Here is a 23,519-nt window from a genome sequence, read left to right as displayed (position 1 = left end):
AAGCTGACCTCAGCTTTGCAAAGTGTTCCGGGATTCGCAGCCATTTGGGCCCTGGAATGGTTAGAAATCCCTGTGCGTCCTGGCGATGCGTGCTGGTGTATGTGGTGTGAAGAACACAGATTGATGTGATCAACCTGCTGGGGGCAGGAGCGGCCCCTTTCCCAGTCAGGGGGCTTTGCAGGGGGTGCGAGTGCATGACTGCAGGAGCCTGCCCCAGGCCAGGGCTGCGTGTGGCAGTGGCTAAGAACATCCAGGCAGGCCCTTGGTTCCTCGAGGGGTGTGGTTCCCCCCGGTCCCCTGCCCTTCGCTGTCCCCAGTTGGTGCTGCGCGGGGCCCTCAGCAGCAGGATCCTGTAGGCTCCAAGCTGCGCCCCAGGGGGCAGTTAACCCTTAATAGGGCTCAGGGCAGCTGTTCTTGCAGCAGCAGGACCGTGCAATGGGGGGCGGGGGGCAGACAGGGAGCGAGGGGGGAGCCGTGGCCCTGACACCTCATTGTCTGACAGCCCCTTTACCCCAGCTCGGCTGCACCAAGGGGCTGCGCAGACACCTCCCTGCGTGGCAGACCTGGCTCTGGACCAGTCCTTGGGGCTGGAGCCTCAGCCTGTGGCAGGCCCTGTCGAGAAGGGAAGCCGTGGCGGGTTGTCCCTAGGCCCAGCGGAAGCAGGCGGGCAGGAAGTCTCCCCTGTACCTTGCTGAGCTGCCTGCAGAGAGCTGGGGGGGGCCTGCCTTTCTAACCCAGAGGCTGCTCAGCCCCCCACGTGCACAGCAACGGACGAGCAAGAGCCTCTTCCGGCTCCGGGCCACCTGGCGGTGCCCCGGTGGGGGAGGGTACAGCGCCGGCTGACTGCACCCCCCGGCCTGGGGCTCTTCTGCAGGGTAAGACCAGGTCAGACCCGGTGGGGGGCAAAGACTGACAGAGACCTCCCGCTCCTGCCAGCAGTATTGGGGGGAGGGCAGATCCCATGTGCCAGTTGGTGCCTTCCCCATGGGAGGACTTTATTGAATATACCCTGGGCAGGATGGGTGAGACAGGGGGGAGGTTACCTGGCCCCGTGGGGGTGTGTTTCGGGGTTGGGGTGGTGCCGGGGGGGGGGGGGGGGGGGGGGCAGCAGAAGGCCAAGGCTGTGCCTGCTCTGCCCCCTGTAATCACAAGCCCCATGGCTGCTCTTCTGGGTGCTGCATGGCAGGACAGCACCTGTTTTCACCCTGTCCTCATGGCCGAGTCCCTGCTCCAACCACAGCACCGGGGCGAGGGGAGGTGCGGCGGGGAGGGGGCGGTTGGTGGGGGGACACCTGGATGAACCCCAAAGCGCAGCATCCTGGCTACTTGTGATGCAAGGTGCCTGGCACTTCTCTAGATGCGTGTCCTGGCCAAATGGGCTGCTCCCCTCCCCATCCCTTGGTCCCCGGTAGGTGGGGTGGATGCGTGATCCCTGCCCTCAACAGCTGGCACTTAAGACACGTTGCCCAGCTCACCATCGGACAGTTCAATCCAAACCTCCGGCTTCTCGCTGCTCCCCGAGAGGAGCAAGGAACAACCTGCCCTCGGCTGCCCTCTGCACACTGCTGGCTAGGTCCAGCACCCCGGGGTGAACGCAGACAGGCTACTTTCATTTGGGGTCCCATGTGCGGGTAGAAAGCTGCAGGGTCTGGGCAACCAGTGCCTGTCAGGGCATGGGGTCTGGGCAGCCAATGCCCATGGTATCTGGGTGACTGGTGCCCATCAGGCCATGGGGGTCCAGGCTGCAAACTTGAAACAGAATAAAACCCCTGTTTTATTTGTTTTTAAATCTCATTACAAATCTGCTGCTGCTGTTTGTTTCTTTGCAAAACTCTTTTTTCCCCTTGAACAAAACCTGGCTCTGGGTGCTGAATGACACCTCACCCCCACCCCGTTCTTCCTGTTCTCCAGCTGCCTGCTTGCATCCCAGAGGTGGCTGAATGCATCGCTGGCTAGTTTGTAAAGTGCTTCTGGATGCAGGATTCAACTGGTGTGGCTAGAGTCCTGCTCACCCGGCGGTGGGCGCTGCCTGCCCTCTCCCAGAGCCTCATCGCTCTCACGGGCCACCAAATCCCAAAGGCCACTGGAGTTTGCTCGGGCTTGGTCCCAGCCCCACCCAGAACGTGAGACAGCCAGCGCCATGCTTGCCCCCGGTCATGCAGGGGTTAAATGGCTCCGTCCAATGCCAGGGCAGGTTCTGTCTAGATGGCACCTTAAATAGCTCAGTGGCTCTAAAGCGCCCGGTAATGACACGCTTGGGAGAGTGAGACTGTGGTGGTGGTTGGGGGTGCCCAGGCCAGGCCATGTCGCACGGAGATGGAGCAGGGTCCTGCAGGTGGAGGGTCCAGGGAATCAACCCCACTTTGGCCTCTGCTTCCAACAGGTCCAGGAGGGACGCAGTAGCCCCAGGCACCCTGCGGTCGGCATCATCTCCTCAGTTGCTGCCCCAGTCCGGGCGGGTGAGGCTGGGAGGCCCCGTCACTCTGGGAAGAAGCCCAGCGCACGGGGGAGCATCCCCCAAGGAGGGACGTGCAGGGATTGGCTGGGGGAGGCTACGCGGGACCCAACGGGATCAGCTGTGGATCCCTGAGCCGCCCCGTGGGACTGGGACTCGGAGCTCTCTGACCCGCTGCTGGGAATGGAGCCAGACGCTGCCCAGCCCCACTGCCTGGGCCCTGGCCCTGGCCAACCGCGGCCTGGGAGCTGGGCTGCCACAGCCAGGCCTCGGAGAGCTGCGAGTGGTGATGTCCGGCAGGGGCCGGGGCCCTCCCGGCTTTTCCAAGTCAGGCCCTTGCAGGAGGCGTCAGCCCAGAGGGCCCTTGGCCTCTCGTGCCTCAGCCTGCAGGAGCGGATCAGACGCTTCCAGAAGAGCTTAGCCGCAAGCGAGGAACCCGGCCCCCGGGCCTCTAGCCCCAGGGCCCGGGGGCAGGTGGGCCAGGAGCCGAGGCCCAGTGGAAGGGACTGGCCGCCCCGCAGGCGTGAGGAGAGCGTCCTGTCCAGCAGGGCCCCAGGCTTGCGCCCCAGCAGCTCCGGGCCCCCTGCCCAGAGGGAGTGGACAGAGCCAGCTGGGGAGACGCGGCCTCCTCCCGGTGGGGCCAGGGGCCCCAGCGTGTGGCCAGGCTGCTCTGTGCGGGAGCAGGTTCGCTCCATCGAGCTGCGCTTTGGGGCAAGCCAGGCTCCCTGGGCGGCCGCTGCCCCCCGAGGCAGAAGTGGGCTGACGGGGGCCCCAGCAGCTGGGCCCCAGCGAAGCCGGGCAGCCTGGGGCGGGAAGCAGGAGCCATGGCCCCCTGGGAAAGGGCAACGACTCTCAGCCCTGCCAGCTAGGCTGTGCCTGCCCCAGCCACAGCCACCGGCCCCTGAGCGGCCCCAGGGTGGTAGGAAGGACAATGCAGCACTTCGCCTGGGGGCACTGAGGGCAGGAGCCAGAGCTCCAGGGCTGCCCCAGGTCCCCCCAGACGCCGGCAGACCCAAGGCGGCCCAGGGGGAAGGTCCAGCTGGCGAGGGGCTGCCGGGGACCGGGCCTGCTGGGGGGCCATTGCAGAGCCACCTGCCCAGGCGTGGACCCCTGACATCCTCCCCGCTCCCCGCAGAGGGCAGGGCCCCAGGGCCGCCCCCAGCCCTGCCCCTCGCTCCCTGGGGCTTGGGGGAGTCCGATGGGGACGACTCTGACTCCACAGAGTCCTCACTCACCACCCCCAGTGAGCAGAGCCAGCCCCACGGCCGGAGTTTCGCCCTCAGGTGGGTAGCCGCGTTGGAGCCGGCCTTGGGGGTGCTCTGGGGTCTCCCCTCCAAGCCATCCTGGGGCTGGGGAGCTCTCACCCGCTTCTGCTATGCTGGGGGGCCTGGCACCCTACCGGTACCAAAGCGAGGGTCACTCCTGTGCCACGTGCCCCTGGCTGGGTGGGTGAACATCGCACTGAGAACCCAACGCAGCCACCCTTGGCAGAGCCGGGCAGGACCCAGGAGCTGAGCGGGAGAGGCAGGGAGCAGGGCTCTGCCAGGGTGGGTGAGGGCCTTTGGGGGGCAGCTGGGGTTGGTGCTGGGTGCCTGAACCCTAGGGAGATAGCGGCAGTGCTGGAGGGTGAGTGTGGGTGCTAGGGCGCAGAGGTGGGAGGTGCTGGGGGCAGTGTTGGGGGTGGGGGATGAGTGCTGGGGGGGCAGGGTTGGTGGGGGCAGGCATGGGTGCTGGGGGGCAGTATTGGGAGGTGGGAGGTGCTGGGGGCAGTGTTGGGGGGTGGGGTCAGGCGTGGGTGCTGGGAGGCAGTGTTGGGGGCAGGCGTGGGTGCTGGGGGGCAGTGTTGGGAGGTGGGAGGTGCTGGGGGCAGTGTTGGTGGGGGCAGGTGTGGGTGCTGGGGGCACCATGGGGGGACGGTCCCCTGGCCGTGATGGGGTTTCTCCTGCCCCCAGCCTGGCCGAGCTGATGGAGTTTGGCCTGGACAGGAAGGAGGCGCCCCTGGACGAGGGACACTCAGCATCACTGAACTCCAGCCTGTCCAGCCTGTCCATGGTGTCCCCGATCCCAGCCCAGGACCTGGAGCAGCTGCTGGAGGAGGTGAAGGGCCTGGGAGACGAGAGCCTGCAGGTATGTGCCACCCGAGGGGGCGCCGTCTGTCTGTCTGTCTGTCCCCCTCACCCTGCGCACGGGACCCGTCCTTCCGGCTGGGCCCCAGGCCCCAGGCAGGACCGCGCCAGGTTGGGTGGGGTCAGAGTGAAGAGGCTTGGGCCAGGGCTTCACGTGTGACAGGGGCTCCCCGTCAGGCTGGGGCCCCCATGTGACCCCCCCCGTCGGGCCGGGGCTCTGTGGCGGGCAGGGGCTCCCCATGTGACCCCCCGTCGGGCCGGGGCTCTGTGGCGGGCAGGGGCTCCCCATGTGACCCCCCGTCGGGCCGGGGCTCTGTGGCGGGCAGGGGCTCCCCGTGTGACCCCCCCGTCGGGCCGGGGCTCTGTGGCGGGCAGGGGCTCCCCGTGTGACCCCCCCCGTCGGGCCGGGGCTCTGTGGCGGGCAGGGGCTCCCCATGTGACCCCCCGTCGGGCCGGGGCTCTGTGGCGGGCAGGGGCTCCCCATGTGACCCCCTGTCGGGCTGGGGCTCTGTGGCGGGCAGGGGCTCCCCGTGTGACCCCCCCGTCGGGCTGGGGCTCTGTGTTGGGCCGGTCAGGGGCCGGGTAGTTAAAACCGATCCTTCCTGCGGCCTGGGATCCAGCTGCCAGAGGAGCACAGGCCCGACATGGTGCAGCTGGTGGGGGCGTGTCATTGCCCAGCCCAGGTGCCCAGGTGCAGACCGGGATGGAGGGGAGCCTTGCCCCCCACCTCCGGGGTCTGCAGAGACCCTGGCCCCTAACACGCCTCTCTCCCAGCAGCACCTCAAGGAGATCCAGGTGGTCGTGCTGCACAAGGACAAGGGGGCCGGGCTGGGCTTCAGCGTCGCAGGGGGGAGCGACCAGCACAAGAGGGTGACGGTGAGTGCCGGGGTCCCCAGGGAGCAGCAGGGGGAGGGGAGCCTGGGGCCGGCAGGATGAGAGTGGAGGGTGGGCCTTGACTCTAGGGGCTAATGCAGCGCCCTGCCCTGATTCCCTGCAGATCCACCACGTCTTTGCCAGCGGCCTGGCCGCCCAGGAGGGCACCATCCAGCCGGGGGATGAGGTTCTCTCCATCAACGGGCACTTGCTGACGGGCTGCAGCCATGGGGAGGCGCTGCAAACGCTGCACCGGGCCCAGGCCGCCCGGCAGGCCATTGTGGTGCTGCGGAAGGGGGCAGTGGATGGGCTCCCCAACGGCTCCCTCCCAGCGCCGGTCCCACAGCCCCCTCCATCAGCACCGGGTGAGTGACGGCCAGACAGGGCCCTGAGCTGAGCAGGGAGGGGCTGGCGTCTGACGGCTCCGTCTGTCTGTCTCCCCGCAGACGCCACGGTGAGGCCCATGCAGGTGGTGAAAGATGCCAACGGACTCAGATTCAGCCTGGATGGAGGACGGGGGTCGCTGCAGGGGGACAGGCCGCTGACCGTCAAGAAGATCTTCCAGGGTGAGAGACCGGGGGTGCGGGGGGGCAGCGTAGGGGTCAGGGCTGCGGAGCTGGCCGAGATGGAGAGGGAGCGAAACAGTGGCGGGGGGAGGCTGACGGGGGGGGGGGCCGCTCTGCTCAGGAGCAGCTCCCAGCCCGTCGCTGCCCTGCGGGTCCCAGCGCCTGTGTCATCAGGGAGGCCTGGCTGTGCCGTCCCAGCAGCCCCATTGGGGAGAGGACTCAGGGAACAAAGCCACCCATTGCAAGCAGAGAAATCCCCCCGCCTCCCGGGCTCTCCCTACAGCTGTGTCTCTCCCCATGGTCCCCGGGGCCTGCTTCATCACCCTGGCTGCGCGTGGCCCCAGTGCAGTCCCCAACACGACATGCCAGCAGCCCCTCGATCCAGGTCCCAGGGTCCAGGCTCGTCACCCTGGTGTCTCCTGCAGGGGGCCCCAAGGACCTACTGCAGCCTGGGGACGAGCTGCTCCAGATCGGGGAGAGGAGCCTGCAGGGCTGATGTGGCTCGAGGGCCGGCAGCTCATCAGGGCCCTGCCCATGGGACCCGTCCAGCTCCTCGTGAGAAAGAGGGGGAAGCCCTGACGGCCGTGAGATCTGCACCCAGACTGGACTTGAGCCCCCAACAGCGCTGGCATCTCCAGATGGCTGGGGCAGACACAGACATGGTTTTCTCTGCTGGGGTCTTGTTTCCTGGGCCTCAGTTTCCCTGTCCATACAATGAGGAACATAATCCTGCCTTTCTCTGGCCTGTTTATATCATGAGCACTTCAGGGCAGGGACAGTCCCAGGGTGACTGGGCTGCGCCCAACGGGCCCTGATTTGGGTGGGGATCTGGCATGATGGGGACCCTGATCTCGCTCAGGGTCTGTGCCACGCTTAGCACAAGGGGTGCTTTGATTTCGGCTGGGGTCTGTGCATGCCCAGCAGAAGGGGCTCCCTGGTCCCGGTGTCTGGGCCGTGCCCAGCATGACAGAGCCTTGCTCTTGGTGGGGGCCACGCCCGGCACAAGGGGCCCCGATCACTCTAGGGTGGGGGCCGCGCCCGGCACAAGGGCTCCGCTCTCTCTCGGGTGTGGGCCATGCCGGCACAAGGGCCCCCAATCACTCTAGGGTGGGGGCCGCACCCGGCACAAGGGCCCCATCTCTCTGGGGTGGGGGCCGCGCCCGGCACAAGGGCCCCATCTCTCTGGGGTGGGGGCCGCGCCCGGCACAAGGGCCCCATCTCTCTGGGGTGGTGACCATGCCCAGCACAAGGGGCCCCGCTCTCTCTCGGGTGTGGGCCATGCCGGCACAAGGGCCCCCAATCACTCTAGGGTGGGGGCCGCACCCAGCACAAGGGCCCCCGCTCTCTTTGGAGTGGGGGCCGTGCCCGGCACAAGGGGCCCCGATCTCTCTGGGGTGGGGGCCACGCGCAGCACAAGGGGCCCCGCTCTCTCTGGGGTGGGGGCCACGCGCGGCACAAGGGGCCCCACTCTCTCTGGGGTGGGGGCCGTGCCCGGCACAAGGGCCCCGATCTCTCTGGGGTGAGGGCCGCGCCCAGCACAAGGGGCCCCGCTCTCTCTGGGGTGGGGGCCGCACCCGGCACAAGGGCCCCCGCTCTCTCTGGGGTGGGGGCCACGCACGGCACAAGGGGCCCCGCTCTCTCTGGGGTGGGGGCCGTGCCCGGCACAAGGGCCCCGATCTCTCTGGGGTGAGGGCCGCGCCCAGCACAAGGGGCCCCGCTCTCTCTGGGGTGGGGGCCGCGCCCGGCACAGGGGGCCCCGATCTCTCTGGGGTGGGGGCCGCGCCCGGCACAAGGGTCCCGCTCTCTCTGGGGTGCGGGCCGCGCCCGACACAAGGGCCCCCGCTCTCTCTGGGGTGCGGGCCGCGCCCGACACAAGGGCCCACTCTCTCTGGGGTGGGGGCCGCGCCCGGCACAAGGGGCCCCGCTCTCTCTGGGGTGGGGGCCGCGCCCGGCACAAAGGCCCCCAATCACTCTAGGGTGGGGGCCGCACCTGGCACAAGGGCCCCCGCTCTCTCTGGGGTGGGGGCCACGCGCGGCACAAGGGGCCCCGCTCTCTCTGGGGTGGGGGCCGCGCCCGGCACAAGGGGCCCCGCTCTCTCTGGGGTGGGGGCCGTGCCCGGCACAAGGGGCCCCGCTCTCTCTGGCGTGGGGGCCGCGCCCGGCACAAGGGGCCCAGATCTCTCTGGGGTGGGGGCCGCGCCCGGCACAAGGGCCCCATCTCTCTGGGGTGGGGGCCATGCGCGGCACAAGGGACCCCGCTCTCTCTGGGGTGCGGGCCGCGCCCGACGCAAGGGGCCCCGCTCTCTCTGGGGTGGGGGCCGTGCCCGGCACAAGGGGCCCCGCTCTCTCTGGGGTGCGGGCTGCGCCCGACACAAGGGGCCCCGCTCTCTCCGGGGTGGGGGCCGCGCCCGGCACAAGGGCCCCATCTCTCTGGGGTGGTGACCATGCCCAGCACAAGGGGCCCCGCTCTCTCTGGGGTGGGGGCCGCGCCCGGCACAAGGGCCCCATCTCTCTGGGGTGAGGGCCGTGCCCGACACAAGGGGCCCCGCTCTCTCTGGGGTGCGGGCCGCGCCCGACACAAGGGCCCCATCTCTCTGGGGTGGGGGCCGTGCCCGGCACAAGGGCCCCATCTCTCTGGGGTGCGGGCCGCGCCCGGCACAAGGGGCCCCGCTCTCTCTGGGGTGGGGGCCGCGCCCGGCACAAGGGGCCCCGCTCTCTCTGGGGTGCGGGCCGCGCCCGACACAAGGGCCCCATCTCTCTGGGGTGGGGGCCGCGCCCGGCACAAGGGCCCCATCTCTCTGGGGTGCGGGCCGCGCCCGACACAAGGGCCCCATCTCTCTGGGGTGGGGGCTGCGCCCGGCACAAGGGGCCCCGCTCTCTCTGGGGTGGGGGCCGCGCCCGGCACAAGGGCCCCATCTCTCTGGGGTGCGGGCCGCGCCCGACAGAAGGGCCCCATCTCTCTGGGGTGGGGGCCGCGCCCGGCACAAGGGCCCCATCTCTCTGGGGTGGGGGCCGCGCCCGGCACAAGGGCCCCATCTCTCTGGGGTGGGGGCCGCGCCCGGCACAAGGGCCCCATCTCTCTGGGGTGGGGGCCGCGCCCGGCACAAGGGCCCCATCTCTCTGGGGTGGGGGCCGCGCCCGACAGAAGGGCCCCATCTCTCTGGGGTGGGGGCCGCGCCCGACACAAGGGCCCCATCTCTCTGGGGTGGGGGCCGTGCCCGGCACAAGGGGCCCCGATCTCTCTGGGGTGGGGGCCGCGCCCGGCACAAGGGCCCCATCTCTCTGGGGTGCGGGCCGCGCCCGACACAAGGGCCCCATCTCTCTGGGGTGGGGGCCGCGCCCGGCACAAGGGCCCCATCTCTCTGGGGTGGGGGCCGCGCCCGACACAAGGGCCCCATCTCTCTGGGGTGCGGGCCGCGCCCGACACAAGGGCCCCATCTCTCTGGGGTGGGGGCCGCGCCCGGCACAAGGGCCCCATCTCTCTGGGGTGGGGGCCGCGCCCGACACAAGGGCCCCATCTCTCTGGGGTGGGGGCCGCGCCCGACACAAGGGCCCCATCTCTCTGGGGTGGGGGCCGCGCCCGGCACAAGGGCCCCATCTCTCTGGGGTGCGGGCCGCGCCCGACACAAGGGCCCCATCTCTCTGGGGTGGGGGCCGTGCCCGGCACAAGGGCCCCATCTCTCTGGGGTGGGGGCCGCGCCCGGCACAAGGGCCCCGATCTCTCTGGGGTGGGGGCCGCGCCCGGCACAAGGGGCCCATCTCTCTGGGGTGGGGGCCGCGCCCGACACAAGGGGCCCAGATCTCTCTGGGGTGGGGGCCGTGCCCGGCACAAGGGCCCCATCTCTCTGGGGTGGGGGCCGCGCCCGACACAAGGGCCCCATCTCTCTGGGGTGGGGGCCGCGCCCGGCACAAGGGGCCCCGCTCTCTCTGGGGTGGGGGCCGCGCCCGGCACAAGGGGCCCATCTCTCTGGGGTGGGGGCCGCGCCCGACACAAGGGCCCCATCTCTCTGGGGTGGGGGCCGCGCCCGGCACAAGGGCCCCATCTCTCTGGGGTGGGGACCGCGCCCGGCACAAGGGCCCAGATCTCTCTGGGGTGGGGGCCGTGCCCGGCACAAGGGGCCCATCTCTCTGGGGTGGGGGCCGCGCCCGGCACAAGGGGCCCCATCTCTCTGGGGTGGGGGCCGCGCCCGGCACAAGGGGCCCCGCTCTCTCTGGGGTGGGGGCCACGCCCGGCACAAGGGCCCCATCTCTCTGGGGTAGGGGCCGCGCCCGGCACAAGGGCCCCATCTCTCTGGGGTGGGGGCCGCGCCCGGCACAAGGGCCCCATCTCTCTGGGGTGGGGGCCGCGCCCGGCACAAGGGCCCCACTCTCTCTGGGGTGGGGGCCGCGCCCGGCACAAGGGCCCCACTCTCTCTGGGGTGGGGGCCGTGCCCGGCACAAGGGGCCCATCTCTTTGGGGTGGGGGCCGCGCCCGGCACAAGGGGCCCCGCTCTCTCTGGGGTGGGGGCCACGCCCGGCACAAGGGCCCCATCTCTCTGGGGTAGGGGCCGCGCCCGGCACAAGGGGCCCCGCTCTCTCTGGGGTGGGGGCCGCGCCCGGCACAAGGGCCCCGATCTCTCTGGGGTGCGGGCCGCGCCCGGCACAAGGGCCCCGATCTCTCTGGGGTGGGGGCCGCCCCCGGCACAAGGGGCCCATCTCTCTGGGGTGGGGGCCGCGCCCGGCACAAGGGCCCCATCTCTCTGGGGTGGGGGCCGCGCCCGGCACAAGGGCCCCATCTCTCTGGGGTGGGGGCCGCGCCCGGCACAAGGGGCCCCGATCTCTCTGGGGTGGGGGCCGCGCCCGGCACAAGGGGCCCCGCTCTCTCTGGGGTGGGGGCCGCGCCCGGCACAAGGGCCCCGATCTCTCTGGGGTGCGGGCCGCGCCCGGCACAAGGGCCCCGATCTCTCTGGGGTGGGGGCCGCCCCCGGCACAAGGGGCCCATCTCTCTGGGGTGGGGGCCGCGCCCGGCACAAGGGCCCCATCTCTCTGGGGTGGGGGCCGCGCCCGGCACAAGGGCCCCATCTCTCTGGGGTGGGGGCCGCGCCCGACACAAGGGCCCCATCTCTCTGGGGTGCGGGCCGCGCCCGGCACAAGGGGCCCCGCTCTCTCTGGGGTGGGGGCCGCGCCTGGCACAAGGGGCCCATCTCTCTGGGGTGGGGGCCGCGCCCGACACAAGGGCCCCATCTCTCTGGGGTGGGGGCCGCGCCCGGCACAAGGGCCCCATCTCTCTGGGGTGGGGACCGCGCCCGGCACAAGGGCCCAGATCTCTCTGGGGTGGGGGCCGTGCCCGGCACAAGGGGCCCATCTCTCTGGGGTGGGGGCCGCGCCCGGCACAAGGGGCCCCATCTCTCTGGGGTGGGGGCCGCGCCCGGCACAAGGGGCCCCGCTCTCTCTGGGGTGGGGGCCACGCCCGGCACAAGGGCCCCATCTCTCTGGGGTAGGGGCCGCGCCCGGCACAAGGGCCCCATCTCTCTGGGGTGGGGGCCGCGCCCGGCACAAGGGCCCCATCTCTCTGGGGTGGGGGCCGCGCCCGGCACAAGGGCCCCACTCTCTCTGGGGTGGGGGCCGCGCCCGGCACAAGGGCCCCACTCTCTCTGGGGTGGGGGCCGTGCCCGGCACAAGGGGCCCATCTCTTTGGGGTGGGGGCCGCGCCCGGCACAAGGGGCCCCGCTCTCTCTGGGGTGGGGGCCACGCCCGGCACAAGGGCCCCATCTCTCTGGGGTAGGGGCCGCGCCCGGCACAAGGGGCCCCATCTCTCTGGGGTGGGGGCCGCGCCCGGCACAAGGGCCCCGATCTCTCTGGGGTGCGGGCCGCGCCCGGCACAAGGGCCCCGATCTCTCTGGGGTGGGGGCCGCCCCCGGCACAAGGGGCCCATCTCTCTGGGGTGGGGGCCGTGCCCGGCACAAGGGGCCCCATCTCTCTGGGGTGGGGGCCGCGCCCGGCACAAGGGCCCCGATCTCTCTGGGGTGGGGGCCGTGCCCGGCACAAGGGCCCCATCTCTCTGGGGTGGGGGCCGCGCCCGGCACAAGGGCCCCGCTCTCTCTGGGGTGGGGGCCGCGCCCGGCACAAGGGCCCAGATCTCTCTGGGGTGGGGGCCGCGCCCGGCACAAGGGCCCCGCTCTCTCTGGGGTGGGGGCCGCGCCCGGCACAGGGGCCCCGCTCTCTCTGGGGTGGGGGCCGCGCCCGGCACAAGGGCCCCGATCTCTCTGGGGTGGGGGCCGCGCCCGGCACAAGGGCCCCGCTCTCTCTGGGGTGGGGGCCGCGCCCGGCACAAGGGCCCAGATCTCTCTGGGGTGGGGGCCGCGCCCGGCACAAGGGCCCCGATCTCTCTGGGGTGGGGGCCGCGCCCGGCACAAGGGCCCCATCTCTCTGGGGTGGGGGCCGCGCCCGGCACAAGGGCCCCATCTCTCTGGGGTGGGGGCCGCGCCCGGCACAAGGGGCCCATCTCTCTGGGGTGGGGGCCGTGCCCGGCACAAGGGCCCCATCTCTCTGGGGTGGGGGCCGCGCCCGGCACAAGGGCCCCGATCTCTCTGGGGTGGGGGCCGCCCCCGGCACAAGGGGCCCATCTCTCTGGGGTGGGGGCCGTGCCCGGCACAAGGGCCCCATCTCTCTGGGGTGGGGGCCGCGCCCGGCACAAGGGCCCCGCTCTCTCTGGGGTGGGGGCCGCGCCCGGCACAAGGGCCCCATCTCTCTGGGGTGGGGGCCGTGCCCGGCACAAGGGCCCCCGCTCTCTCTGGGGTGGGGGCCGCGTCCGGCACAAGGGCCCCGATCTCTCTGGGGTGGGGGCCGCGCCCGGCACAAGGGCCCAGATCTCTCTGGGGTGGGGGCCGCGCCCGGCACAAGGGCCCCGCTCTCTCTGGGGTGGGGGCCGCGCCCGGCACAGGGGCCCCGCTCTCTCTGGGGTGGGGGCCGCGCCCGGCACAAGGGCCCCGATCTCTCTGGGGTGGGGGCCGCGCCCGGCACAAGGGCCCCGCTCTCTCTGGGGTGGGGGCCGCGCCCGGCACAAGGGCCCAGATCTCTCTGGGGTGGGGGCCGCGCCCGGCACAAGGGCCCCGATCTCTCTGGGGTGGGGGCCGCGCCCGGCACAAGGGCCCCATCTCTCTGGGGTGGGGGCCGCGCCCGGCACAAGGGCCCCATCTCTCTGGGGTGGGGGCCGCGCCCGGCACAAGGGCCCCATCTCTCTGGGGTGGGGGCCGCGCCCGGCACAAGGGGCCCCGCTCTCTCTGGGGTGGGGGCCGCGCCCGGCACAAGGGCCCCATCTCTCTGGGGTGGGGGCCGTGCCCGGCACAAGGGCCCCGCTCTCTCTGGGGTGCGGGCCGCGCCCGGCACAAGGGCCCAGATCTCTCTGGGGCTGGGCGGGACATGGCGGGGGAGGGGTAACAAGTACACACATAAAAGGCAGAACAATGGGATGTCTGTGTGCTTTTTACAAGTTGTTACTTTTATTGTTTATGCTAATTTCTGGGGGGCGGGGCGGGAATCCCACGTGTCCCGGTTTGACCCGCCCTCTGCGACCCAATCACAACAACGGGAGGGGCGGGGCCAGGCAGCTGCGCGGGAGAAAAAACCGACAACATTTTACGACTCTTGCGTGATTTGCTTTACGGCGACAGCGGCTGTCTCGGTTTACGGCAGGAGGGAGACTAGGAGTACGACGTGGGAGGTTCCGCTTTACGGCGGCGCGCCCGAGGATCGTGGGGAATCGCGCGAGCGTCGGGCTGGTGTCGCTTTACGGCGGCGCGGCGCCACTCAGGCCGCAATCGCCTCCCCGCGACAGGGGGCGGCCGAGCTTGGCGCGCGAAGGGGGCAGTCGCGGCGGCGGCCGCGCTTTGCGGTAGAGGCGGCAGCGCGACAGAGGAGCCGTCTGGCTTTACGGCAGTAGCGGGATGAGCCTTTACGAGCTGTTCCGCGGGTTCTTCGGCTTCCCGCGGGGCCGCAGGTTCGAGACGCGGAGCCGCCTGGAGCAGCAACGTCCCGCCCGCCGGGCTCGGCCCCCCATGGTGCCCCGGCCCGAGCCCAGCAACCATCTCCCCGGGCTCGGCCCCCCATGGCCCCCTGAGCCTGGCCCCCCCGTGGCCTCCGGAGCCTGGCCCCGCCCCCCACTCGGCCCCCCCATGGCCCCCTGAGCCCGGCCCCCCCCGTGGCCTGGCCCCGCCCCCCATTCGCCCCCCCCCGGCCCCCGGAGCCTGGTCCCGCCCCCCACTCGGTCCCCCCCCATGGCCTCCTGAGCCTGGCCCCCCCGTGGCCTGGCCTTGCCCCCCACTCGGCCCCCCCCATCAGTCTGGGCAAGGCCCCCAGAGGTGCCCCGCCTCGGGAGTGGGATATTACCCCAGAGGGTGGGGGGCCCTTCCCTCCTAATGCTGATGCCCTTTGCCATGACTCTTTCTCTTCTCCACCCCCCCCCCATAGGCCCCGAGACCCTTTCTTCGGGGGCATCACCCGGGATGAGGATGAGGAGGACGAATATGATGAAGACGGGGGCCCCTCATTTGGGGTGCGCCCCACCGAGGACTTTGGGTTCAGCTTCAGCGGGATGCGCTTCCACGACAACTTCGGCTTTGACGAGCTTTTCCGTGACTTTAACGAGCTCTTCAACGAGATGGGGGCCTGGACTCTGCCCTGCCAGCCTTTCGGTAGGGTGCTGCGCCAGGCCGGGAGCAGGGCTGGGATCGGCAGGGTCCAGGGGCTGCTGCCGGGCCTTTCTCTGTCTGGGGCTGGGATCGGCTCTGAGCAAACAGCTCCATCGACCGTGGTTTCTCTAGCCCCTGCTGTTTATGATTGGCATCATCTGCTGGGGTGAGCGCGTAGAGATAAGGGCTGCGAGTCAGGATTGAGGGGCACCAGCAGCCCTGGGGTGGAGGTAGCCCAGGGTTGGGACAGCAGCATGGGGGGATACACGTCATGGCTGAGGGCTGTTGTTAGAACAGGGGTGTGATGTGCTGCTTTCCCTCTCTGCTCCCTAGAGCTTCCTGCCACTGAGGCTGCCCCACCTGCCTCGGGCCACCTGAGTGAGGAGCAGAAACGGCAGGCGCTGCGGGACTCGATGCTCAAATATCCGGACAGTCAGCAGCCCAGGATCTCTGAAGAGGGCACAGTCCCTGGGAGGGACTTGGGGGATGGTGCGGGCCTGGCGGCCCCAGGCATGAGGCCTTGGCAGCCGTTTGCTGGGGTGAGTGAACACGCGAGCTCCGGCTCAGGGATGCAGCTCGCAGCCTTCACGTCTGGGTCTCACAGCAGCCATCTCTCTCTCATTGCTGGCATGGCAGGGGCGCTGCCCATGCTCTCTGTCAGTACCTCCTTAGGGATAGCAGAGGCCCTCCTGGCAGGTGCTAGCACAAGCTGGTGGGCATAGGCCTCCCCAGAAGGTAAGGCAGGTCTGTAACAAGCCATCAGAGGCCCCATCGCTTGCTCTGTATGCCACTGTAATGCCCCCACCCCGTTAACTGGCTCTTTGCTTTCCATAATAGCTGGGAGAGATGCATCCGGCTCCCCCGAGTGCCAGAGAGGACAAAGGTCAGTGCCGATCGAGTCTGGGGGCAGCTTGTGCGCTGCGGGGACTGCATGATGATCTGAGCTTTGGGAGGAGGGTGCAGCTGCGACCCCCAGCCTGGCAGAGAGGCCAGGCCAGGCTGTGGTAGGTGCTGTTCCAGAGCTCTCTGGACTGGGAGGGGGCATCAGAGCCCTGAGACCCAAACTGCTGCGCGGTCTGAGGCGGGTGCCCCAGCAGGTGGTTTGGCACGTGAGACGCATCTTGGTGTTGCTGCTGCAGAGCCCCACTCTCTCCCGGGCCCTTCCCAGGATGGGGTCCCTGAGCTCCTGGAGGGAGATGCTTTGCCTGTGCTCCTGCCTTATGCACGTCCATCCTCTGCACAGATCTGGATTCCCGAGTGTCCTCGGAGGGGCTGGACACGGTCCTGAGACCAGGCGAGCCAAAGGCCCACTCTTATTTCCAGAGCGTGTCCGTCACCACGGTGACGGGGCCCGATGGGGTGAGTGCTGCAGGGCCAGGGATCACAGGGGTGACTCCTCGGGGCTGTGTCGGGAAGGGCCATCTCCTCTTCTCTCATTAGGGGCTTGCAAACGTGGTCCTGGGAGCGGGGCGTGTTCAGTGTGGCTCCTGCAGGCGGCAGGTGCGGCCCTCAGTGCAGTCACAGTTCCCACCCTGCACTGCCTGCCATGCCTCCTGGCTGCCGGTGACTTGGGCTCCTGCGGAGGGGGCAGGGCTGCTCTAGGCTGGGTGTGACAAGGGCCTGCTGTCCCGTCCTCAGACCGTGGAGGAGCGTCGGACAGTGCAGGACAGCCAGGGGCGCAGAAAGACCGTCGTCACCCGCCGCAGGGGAGACCAGACCCTTGTCACCACCATCCCGGAGGGCGGGCAGGGCAAGGACCCTCGGGAGGAGGACACCATCCCGGATGATGGTGAGTGTGGACCAGGTGCTTCCTGTGGGGTGGAGCTGGGGGCGGGTGGTGATTGGAGCCAGTGGGGGAGTCAGGAAGAGGGCCAGGCCCAGCAGGGTTCTTGGGACTGTCCGGGAGCGCCCAGCTCCACTGATCCCTTTCTTCTGTTCTCCAGAGGAGCTGGCGCAGTTTGTGGGTGACTGGCAGCAGCGGAGGGGGCTCCACACTCCAGACCTGGGCAACCCCTTCTCCTTCCTGGAGACCTTCCTCCGTGGCTGGTTCTCAAGCCGATAGCCCTGGCTTCCCTTGGAGCATCCCTGGGAGTCCCCGTATGTAACCCTGGGAGGGGGAGTGCCAGGCACAGACATTCCTACTTCCTAGGCACTGGAAGAGGGCATCTTTCCAGTCTGCAGTGCCAGGGGAGAGGCCAGCTCCTCAGGGCCTGGGCCCAGGCTGTGGCAGCCGCTTGGGGGTTCTCGGACGGGGGAGGAAGAGGCCCTGTTGAGTCTCCTGCGCTTAGGGTGGGGCAGCAGGCTCAGGGAAGGGGTGTTGATAGCTCACCTGGTCCGACAGGTGGGGGCTGGCTGGCTGGCGGCTCTGCCCCATTGCAAGCCTGGCAGGCGCTTGCTCCCTTGGCTGTAGGGGACACCTGCCGTTCTTCCGGGTCTGCTGCTGGATGTGGGGGTGAGCACCGGGGGGCACTCTCACTCCAGCTGCCCTGTATTGCAGGCATGTCTGAACCCCAGCAGCGAAACCCGAGGCTACGCCAGGCCCTGGTACCCTGTGCTGGACGGGCTGCCTGCTTTCCAGGGGGATCACTGAGCTGCAGTCCCCTCCTGCCCCTGCGGGGGGTGCCATGTACATGCAGAGGAATAAAGTCCATTTATGCCACAGGCTTGATGTGAGCTGTTTGGCAGCGCCTGGTGCCCACCAGTGCAGGGCAGAGCCCCTGTGCCACTCACTCTGGGGGAGCTAGAGTAGAGAGGGAACCAGTCCTGGGTGCTGGAAGGGTTGGCACCTCCCCTCTCATTTGCAGCCACTGGCAGGAGTGAGGTGGGGTTGGTGGCCTGCCCTGGGCACAGGGCTGGCACCTGCCAATGGGAAGTGATGGGCATGCACCAGCTCTGAGGGCTGTGTGGCTCTGGGAGAATGGAGACCCCTTAGCCGGGTGCTCAAGGCAGCAGCCGCTGGCACTGAGCCTGGGGCGAGGGCACGGCGCTAGGTGTGGGGAGCGGGGCTGCTCAGGGACAGAGCTCAAGCTTCCCCCAGTTGCTGGACCATCCCCTGAGGGGTGGAGAACCCTCGGCCCAGAGGCGGACACCCCTGTGGCAAACGGCTCAGGGGCATTGCTGGCAGCAGGGCCTGCCCACCCTGGCTCTGTGCCTTCCTGCCTGCACTGCTCCTACCTAAGCCGGCTAATTACACACACCCTGGCTCTGCTAACACCTCCCCTGGGCCCTTCTCAAGTGCTGGGACTGGGGCTGTTCCAAGGCCAGTTTAATTAGCGCTCCTGAAATGCCAGAGCCGCCTGCCTGGCACGTTGCAGTCAGGGCAGTGACAAGCTGCGGGGGGAGCAGGTCAGGACTGAAGAGCACCAGCAGTGTGGTGGGAGCCTACACAGGGCTCAGCAAGACCCGTACGGACTGATCAGGGGTATAACGAGACGTCGGGCACTCTGACCCATTTGGGGGTCATCAAACCCCTGGCTGCTGTAGGGAGGAGGTTGCTGTCCCTGCCCCAGGATCGTAGTGGGGCTTATCTGTGTATGTGTCTGCGACGAAATGGGACTGTTCTTACAGTTTCCTCTGAATACTGTAGGGGTGCCTCAGTTTCCCCTAGGCAATTCTTAAGTCTCTAGGGGGTGGGATAAGGGGGTGTAATTGTTGCAGAGCAAAGGGCCAGGGTACATAAATGGCCGACATTCTGTCTCCTGGCAAGTGATGGCCTGGGCCCTACCCCCCTGTAAGGTGAGAGCTAAAGGGTTGAGAACAAAGGAATCCGGTGACCTCCTGGCCCGGGAAAGGGACAAAGTCCAGAGGAGGAGGGGCTGGAGAAAGTTTCAGTTTGGGGCTGGCTGGGACATGGAGTGAAGGGCAGACGGGGTTGTCTGACTCACTGCCCCCAAAATGGACCCAGCTGAGGGTCCTGTTCTCTGCACCTGCAAGCTCTGTGTTAGACCATGTTCCTGTCGTCTAATAAACCTTCTGTTTTACTGGCTGGCTGAGAGTCCCGTCTCACTGCGGAGTTGGGGGGCAGGACCCTCTGGCTTCCCCAGGACCCCGCCTGGGCGGACTGGCTGTGGGAAGCGCACGGAGGGCAGAGGATGCTGAATGCTCCGAGGTCAGACCCAGGAAGGTGGAGCTGGGTGAGCTGTGTGTCCTGCAGACAGTCTGCTCCCAGGGAGGAGACTTCCCCAGGGTCCTGACTGGCTTCGTGGGGAGCAGGTCCAGAGCATCACCCGGGGACTCCGGGACAGTGTCCAAGCACCCTGTGGTTGTGGGGAACAAACAGGGTCCCAGGAACGCTGTTGATTTTGCTGCAGAGGCCGGGAGGCAGCGCGTGTCCCCGATGAGCCCCGCAGAGGAGTCATGGGGAACCCTGGTGCCTGAGGTCTGATCTCATGCCATGAGGTGCTGAGCATCCTGGGTACTGCTATGCAACTCGCCTCTGGGGGCATGGAGCTGAGAGGCAGCCTGTGCTGACCATGCCACCCACCCTGCTGGGGGCACCATGCAGGGCAGGCTGCTGCAGCCCCTTTCCCCTGCCCCAAAACCAAGGTCACGGCATGTGCCCCCACCGCAGGCAGCACTCAGCCAAGAACCCCATCTGGAGCCCTCAAGCTGGGCTGAACTGGCATGAAATGGGGCCACCGTGAGCCACCTGGGGCCACTGCTCCCTGCAGAGCTGCAGCCAGTGGAGACTACAGCCCCCAGCATGCACTCCTCCGGGCCACGACCATGGTCACCTTCCCGCATGGCCCAGGGTCTAAGAACTGGAGAGAGGCAGAGGTGCCCCCGTGCCCTGAATGGGTCAGCCTCCAGCATCTGTCTGTCAGTCACGCTGTCTCCTGTCTGTCTGCTCCAACACATGGTCCGTGTGGTCCTGCAGGTCCCCTAGGGGTGCGTGCTGGCCTGCTCCCCGCGTCCCCCCATTGCCCTGCGGGGGCTGGGACTTGGGCAGATCAGCTCCCTGTCCCTGTGGTTGCTCTGGCAGGTGATGGGCACAGACCTGCTGAAGCTGGGCATCATGAATGCAGGAACAAGGGCATTCCCCAGGGGCCGTGGGGCTGCTGGTTCTGTCTAGGGGCCTCTCCAGGGGCTCCCACTGCGGCTGTGCCAGCCCTGGGACTTCAGGCCACGACTCCATATACTTGGCAGGCTGGGGCGCCCAGGTCTTCAGGAGCGTGTGAAGGCAAAACCCCTCTGGCTGGCGGGAGTGCTCTGGGCACCAGGCCAGCCCCAAGGCGCTGTGGGGGTCAGAAGGGGCTCAGGGCCCCAGCCTGGCAGCTAGAGGAAAGGGGATAGTGAAAACCCTGGGCCCCATCTCCTTGGCAGAGGCCTGGGTGGGGCCCGGGGAGGGAAGATTCCCGCCTAGTTCCCTGTAGCTGGTCAGAGGGAGCTCGATCCCCATGGAGGGGGAGGCCTGTGATGGCCGGGGGGAGGGCGGCATGTCTCTGGACTGTGCCCTGCCCCGAGCCCTTCAGCCAACGGGAAATGTACTCAGTGCCCGTGGCAGCTCCTGCCTGTGTGGGGTGGGCTGGCCGGGGGCACAGTCTCTGCTCTCCAGCAGCTGCCACCCCCTCCTGCGTCCTAGTATCCCCCACGCCTGTCCTCAAATGGCTCCGGCGCCTGGCCGGATCTGGCTCGGAGCACACTCACCGTTTTGCTTACCCCAGGGGCCCCAGCTGCTGCATCGCTGGGCTTGGGTGCAGCATTGCATGCTGGGACTTTAGCCCCTGCCAGCTGCACTTGAACCCGGACTTCAGTCCGCTCTGGTTTGCGGCATGACCCCCCGCGAAAGTCTGCGCCAGGGCTGGGCTCTGGCCCCTGGGCCACCCCCCTCCCTGCATCCCAGAGCCCAGCATGTGCTCGGTGTAACGCCCTCCTCCCACCAGCACCCTGGCTCCGCGTCCCTGGGCACGTCTGACCTGGGCGCTCTCCCCTGGTGCTGGCAATGGCTGGAGGGGGCGCTGCCCTCTACCAGCTGTTCGTGGAGTTGAACGGCCCCTGGGAGTTGCCCAGGGAAAGCCCCAGCTGGGAGCAGAGATGGGCTGAGCTTTGCCACCCACCCTTGTGGGGGAGGCTGGGCCAGGCAGGGCTCAGTCACGGGGCCCCCCAGCCTTGGGGTAGGAGGGACGTGAAATTTTTCTGCCCTTAACACCCCTGGTGAAGCCTGTGCAGACGCATGTCTGAGCCGCAGTCCCTGCTGTAGCATCCCCGAGGGGCAGCCTGCTGTTAGGGGGGCAGACACAGGCAGATCGAAGGCTCCAGGGAAATCCCAAGCGGAGATGGTACAGGCTGGCATGCGACCAGGTGAGACGGGATCGGGGACAGCACTCTTACCCCACTGGCGACCCGAGATCCCCAGGCCTGGCGGCACTGCAGACTGGGAGAAGCGCCCGGCTACTCTGCAAGTCAGTGGCTGGGGAAATTAACCAGCAGGTCCCATCCTGGCAAGAGCAACTGATGGATTCCGGCGCGATTGGCAGCTGCTCGGTGCAGGACGCTGGGCATCCTCATGTGTGGATCCAAGGGAGTTCTCGGTCCTTCCCCCTCACCTGCAGTATAGACATGAAATGGCCAGGGCTGGCACTCCCGGGCGCTGAGCTGGCCACAGCAGACATGCTGGTAATCATGGCATCAGTAACTGTCCTTAGGGCCAGAGCAGAAGTTCTGCTCTTGCATGTCAGAAAATAGCCAGAGGACACGGGGGGGGGGGGGGGGGGGGGGCGGGCAGGGGTGTGGCTGGTTCAGTGCAACAGGGCTGTGGGCTTGAAAATGGGGATGGAGGAGGGGAGCCCAGGGGGCTACAGCCTGGGACTGAAGGCAGCAGCAGGGCTGTGTAGCCAGCATTATCCAGTCACTGCACAGGGCACCCCTTCAGGGTATGGGTTTGCAGCCTGCCACTGAGCCAGGCCACTGCCTGGGGCTCCAGGTTGGCTCAGTCTCTGCCTCCTACAGACCCAGCTCCCCCCAGCACAGGAAGCGAAAGCTGAGGCATCTTGTCCCACCCCTGACCCTGCCGCTGGCTGCCCCGCTATCTCCCCCGCCCCACCCTTGGCAAGCTCACAGCCTGGCAGGGCGGGCGGGCAGCCAGCAAGCAAGATGCCAGCACGCCTGGCCCTGGTGCAGCATCTCCTGGGGTGTGCGTGTGCCCCACTAGAGGCCGCCACTGCCCCTTGCACATTGGCTTGTACACACACGCCAGCTGCCAGCTGCGGCATTCCTGGCCTTCTAGGAGTGCCCAAGAATGTGAGCTGAGCAGGGCGGGAGGCAGAAGCTGGGGCCTGCTCAGACCCTGGGCTGCTTCCTCCCTAGATCCCAGTGCAGCAAACCCCAGGGGGGCTCGGCTGCACCAGGCATGGGGCAATGTGGAAGGGGAAGCCAGAGCAGTGGCTGGCCCAGGTCCCGGTTGGGAAGGGCCTGGAGGGAGCAGGGTGTGCAGGGCAGCGGAATTCCCCCTCTGAGAAATCCCTGAGCCTGCTACTCTAGGACTCCCAGAGTCACCGGCACCTTAGGAGCTGGGGCAGTCTGGGCTGCTTAGCCTGGTCCAGGCTCTGAGCTGAGGTAGCTCCAGGGGCCCGGCCAGGCTTGTGCCTGGCTGTTCCCCAGGGCTGGGGTGTAAATGTCCCCCAGCTGCCCCCCAGCCCGTTATAAACTTTTGTGACTCTCACCCCTTCCCTCCTAGCCACCCCCACTCATCCCATCCGCCTCCATGCTAAAGGCAGCCTCCTACTGGGGGGGGATAAACAGCTGCCACTGCTAGTCAGAGGTGGCTGCTCTGCAGTGAGGGACGAGGTGGTCGCAGGGACAGAGCCAGCCAATGAGACGCATGGGGGGGGGGGTAAGGCTGGCAGAGGCTACTGGACCCAGCACACAGTGCAGCCCGGCTGTGTCTGCGTCATGCCCCAGAGCTGCTGCCATCTCTGTGTGTGGCTGGCACGGGGCCCCGGGGGTGGGCAGCAGGAGGGCGTCCCCTGCTGGCCGTACCAGTCACTACAGCACTGTACAGGGTGTAGCCCACAAAGCAGGCTCCCGGCCTGGGTCAGGGGGTGGGCGGGTGGTACCTGGTGGGCACGCTGACGTTAACCGTTAGAAGCCGGGCGATGCTGCGTGCCGGTAGGCGGCATTGCCAGGCGCGGACTGAGCATGTGCCGCCCTGAGCAGCCGCCTGGTGATGAGTTCGGAGACAGATGAATGTCAGGGCGAGCAGGTAGTGATATCTTTGACTGGACCCACTTCTGCAGGGGGCAGGGCCCGGCTTTCCAGCTTTCGCCCAGCGTTGCCACAGGTAACGTAGGATTCCCGGGTCTGGAGAAGAGCTGCCTCGCTCCAAAGTTTCTCCCTTTTAGGGGCTGGTTCCATAAAAGATCTTCCCTCACCCACCTTGTCGCTGGGACCACTGGGCACAGCAGCACCGCGGGCAGAGAAGGAGCCGGGCAGGCCAGGTAACGAGATGGGTCCAGAGGGGCGGCCGGGCCCCAGGTCAGCGCAGAGCTAGCCGGGGAAGGAGCCAGGCGGCCAGGCACCAGGCCCAGCTAGCCAGGGAAGGGGCCGGGTACCAGGTCCATGCCCAGCTAGCCAGGGAAGGAGCCGGGCGGGCAGGTCCCAGGTCAGTGCCCAGGTAGCCGGGGAAGGAGCCGGGCGGGCGGGTCCCAGGTCGGTGCCCAGCTAGCCGGGGAAGAAGCCGGGCGGGCGGGTCCCAGGTCGGTGCCCAGCTAGCCGGGGAAGGGGCCGGGTGGCCAGGTCCCAGGTCAGTGCCCAGCTAGCCGGGGAAGGAGCCGGGCGAGCCGGGTACCAGGTCCATGCCCAGCTAGCCGGGGCAGAAGCCGGGTGGCCGGGT

General features: G+C 68.7%; 2 protein-coding genes across 6 annotated transcripts; both read left to right on the top strand.

The window, feature by feature from the left end:
- Positions 1-475: 475 nt before the first annotated feature.
- Positions 476-6,747, top strand: LOC102947780 (pro-interleukin-16). 3 transcript variants are annotated; one of them, XM_043535471.1, is made up of 7 exons: positions 479-875; positions 2,384-3,738; positions 4,408-4,582; positions 5,356-5,457; positions 5,579-5,819; positions 5,901-6,020; positions 6,446-6,747. In XM_043535471.1, exons 2-7 carry the CDS (start codon positions 2,639-2,641, stop codon positions 6,514-6,516), a joined length of 1,809 nt encoding a protein of 602 aa, XP_043391406.1. In that variant the 5' UTR covers positions 479-875; positions 2,384-2,638; the 3' UTR covers positions 6,517-6,747. The 3 variants fall into 3 exon arrangements, with proteins under 3 accessions (XP_043391407.1, XP_043391406.1, XP_037739535.1); XM_037883607.2 differs by having other exon boundaries at positions 486-875; positions 5,359-5,457; XM_043535472.1 differs by lacking the exon at positions 5,356-5,457 and having other exon boundaries at positions 476-875.
- Positions 6,748-13,653: 6,906 nt separating this feature from the next.
- On the top strand, positions 13,654-18,561 carry HAX1 (HCLS1 associated protein X-1). Of its 3 annotated transcripts, XM_037883162.2 has the most exons (8): positions 13,686-13,998; positions 14,469-14,692; positions 15,023-15,228; positions 15,527-15,572; positions 15,933-16,048; positions 16,328-16,478; positions 16,633-16,786; positions 17,187-17,352. In XM_037883162.2, exons 1-7 carry the CDS (start codon positions 13,946-13,948, stop codon positions 16,749-16,751), a joined length of 915 nt encoding a protein of 304 aa, XP_037739090.1. In that variant the 5' UTR covers positions 13,686-13,945; the 3' UTR covers positions 16,752-16,786; positions 17,187-17,352. The 3 variants fall into 3 exon arrangements, with proteins under 3 accessions (XP_037739089.1, XP_037739088.1, XP_037739090.1); XM_037883161.2 differs by having other exon boundaries at positions 13,654-13,998; positions 16,633-17,352; XM_037883160.2 differs by lacking the exon at positions 16,633-16,786 and having other exon boundaries at positions 13,684-13,998; positions 17,187-18,561.
- Positions 18,562-23,519: the final 4,958 nt, after the last annotated feature.

This window comes from Chelonia mydas, chromosome 24, assembly GCF_015237465.2.
Source record: "Chelonia mydas isolate rCheMyd1 chromosome 24, rCheMyd1.pri.v2, whole genome shotgun sequence".
NCBI lineage: Eukaryota > Metazoa > Chordata > Testudines > Cheloniidae > Chelonia > Chelonia mydas.
The sequence above is the reverse complement of the archived record's forward strand: the minus strand, read 5'-3'. Positions and strand labels throughout refer to the sequence as shown.

What these genes read in the sequence shown, in the direction of transcription:
- LOC102947780 (XM_043535471.1), top strand. Translation starts at nt 2,639, where the DNA reads ATGGAGCCAGACGCTGCCCAGCCCCACTGCCTGGGCCCTGGCCCTGGC. An exon ending in TGGGAGACGAGAGCCTGCAG is followed by an intron (nt 4,583 to 5,355) that starts GTATGTGCCACC and finishes CCTCTCTCCCAG; the next exon opens with CAGCACCTCAAGGAGATCCA. An exon ending in GCCCCCTCCATCAGCACCGG is followed by an intron (nt 5,820 to 5,900) that starts GTGAGTGACGGC and finishes GTCTCCCCGCAG; the next exon opens with ACGCCACGGTGAGGCCCATG.
- HAX1 (XM_037883160.2), top strand. Translation starts at nt 13,946, where the DNA reads ATGAGCCTTTACGAGCTGTTCCGCGGGTTCTTCGGCTTCCCGCGGGGC. An exon ending in GAGTGCCAGAGAGGACAAAG is followed by an intron (nt 15,573 to 15,932) that starts GTCAGTGCCGAT and finishes TCCTCTGCACAG; the next exon opens with ATCTGGATTCCCGAGTGTCC. An exon ending in GGACACCATCCCGGATGATG is followed by an intron (nt 16,479 to 17,186) that starts GTGAGTGTGGAC and finishes CCTGTATTGCAG; the next exon opens with GCATGTCTGAACCCCAGCAG.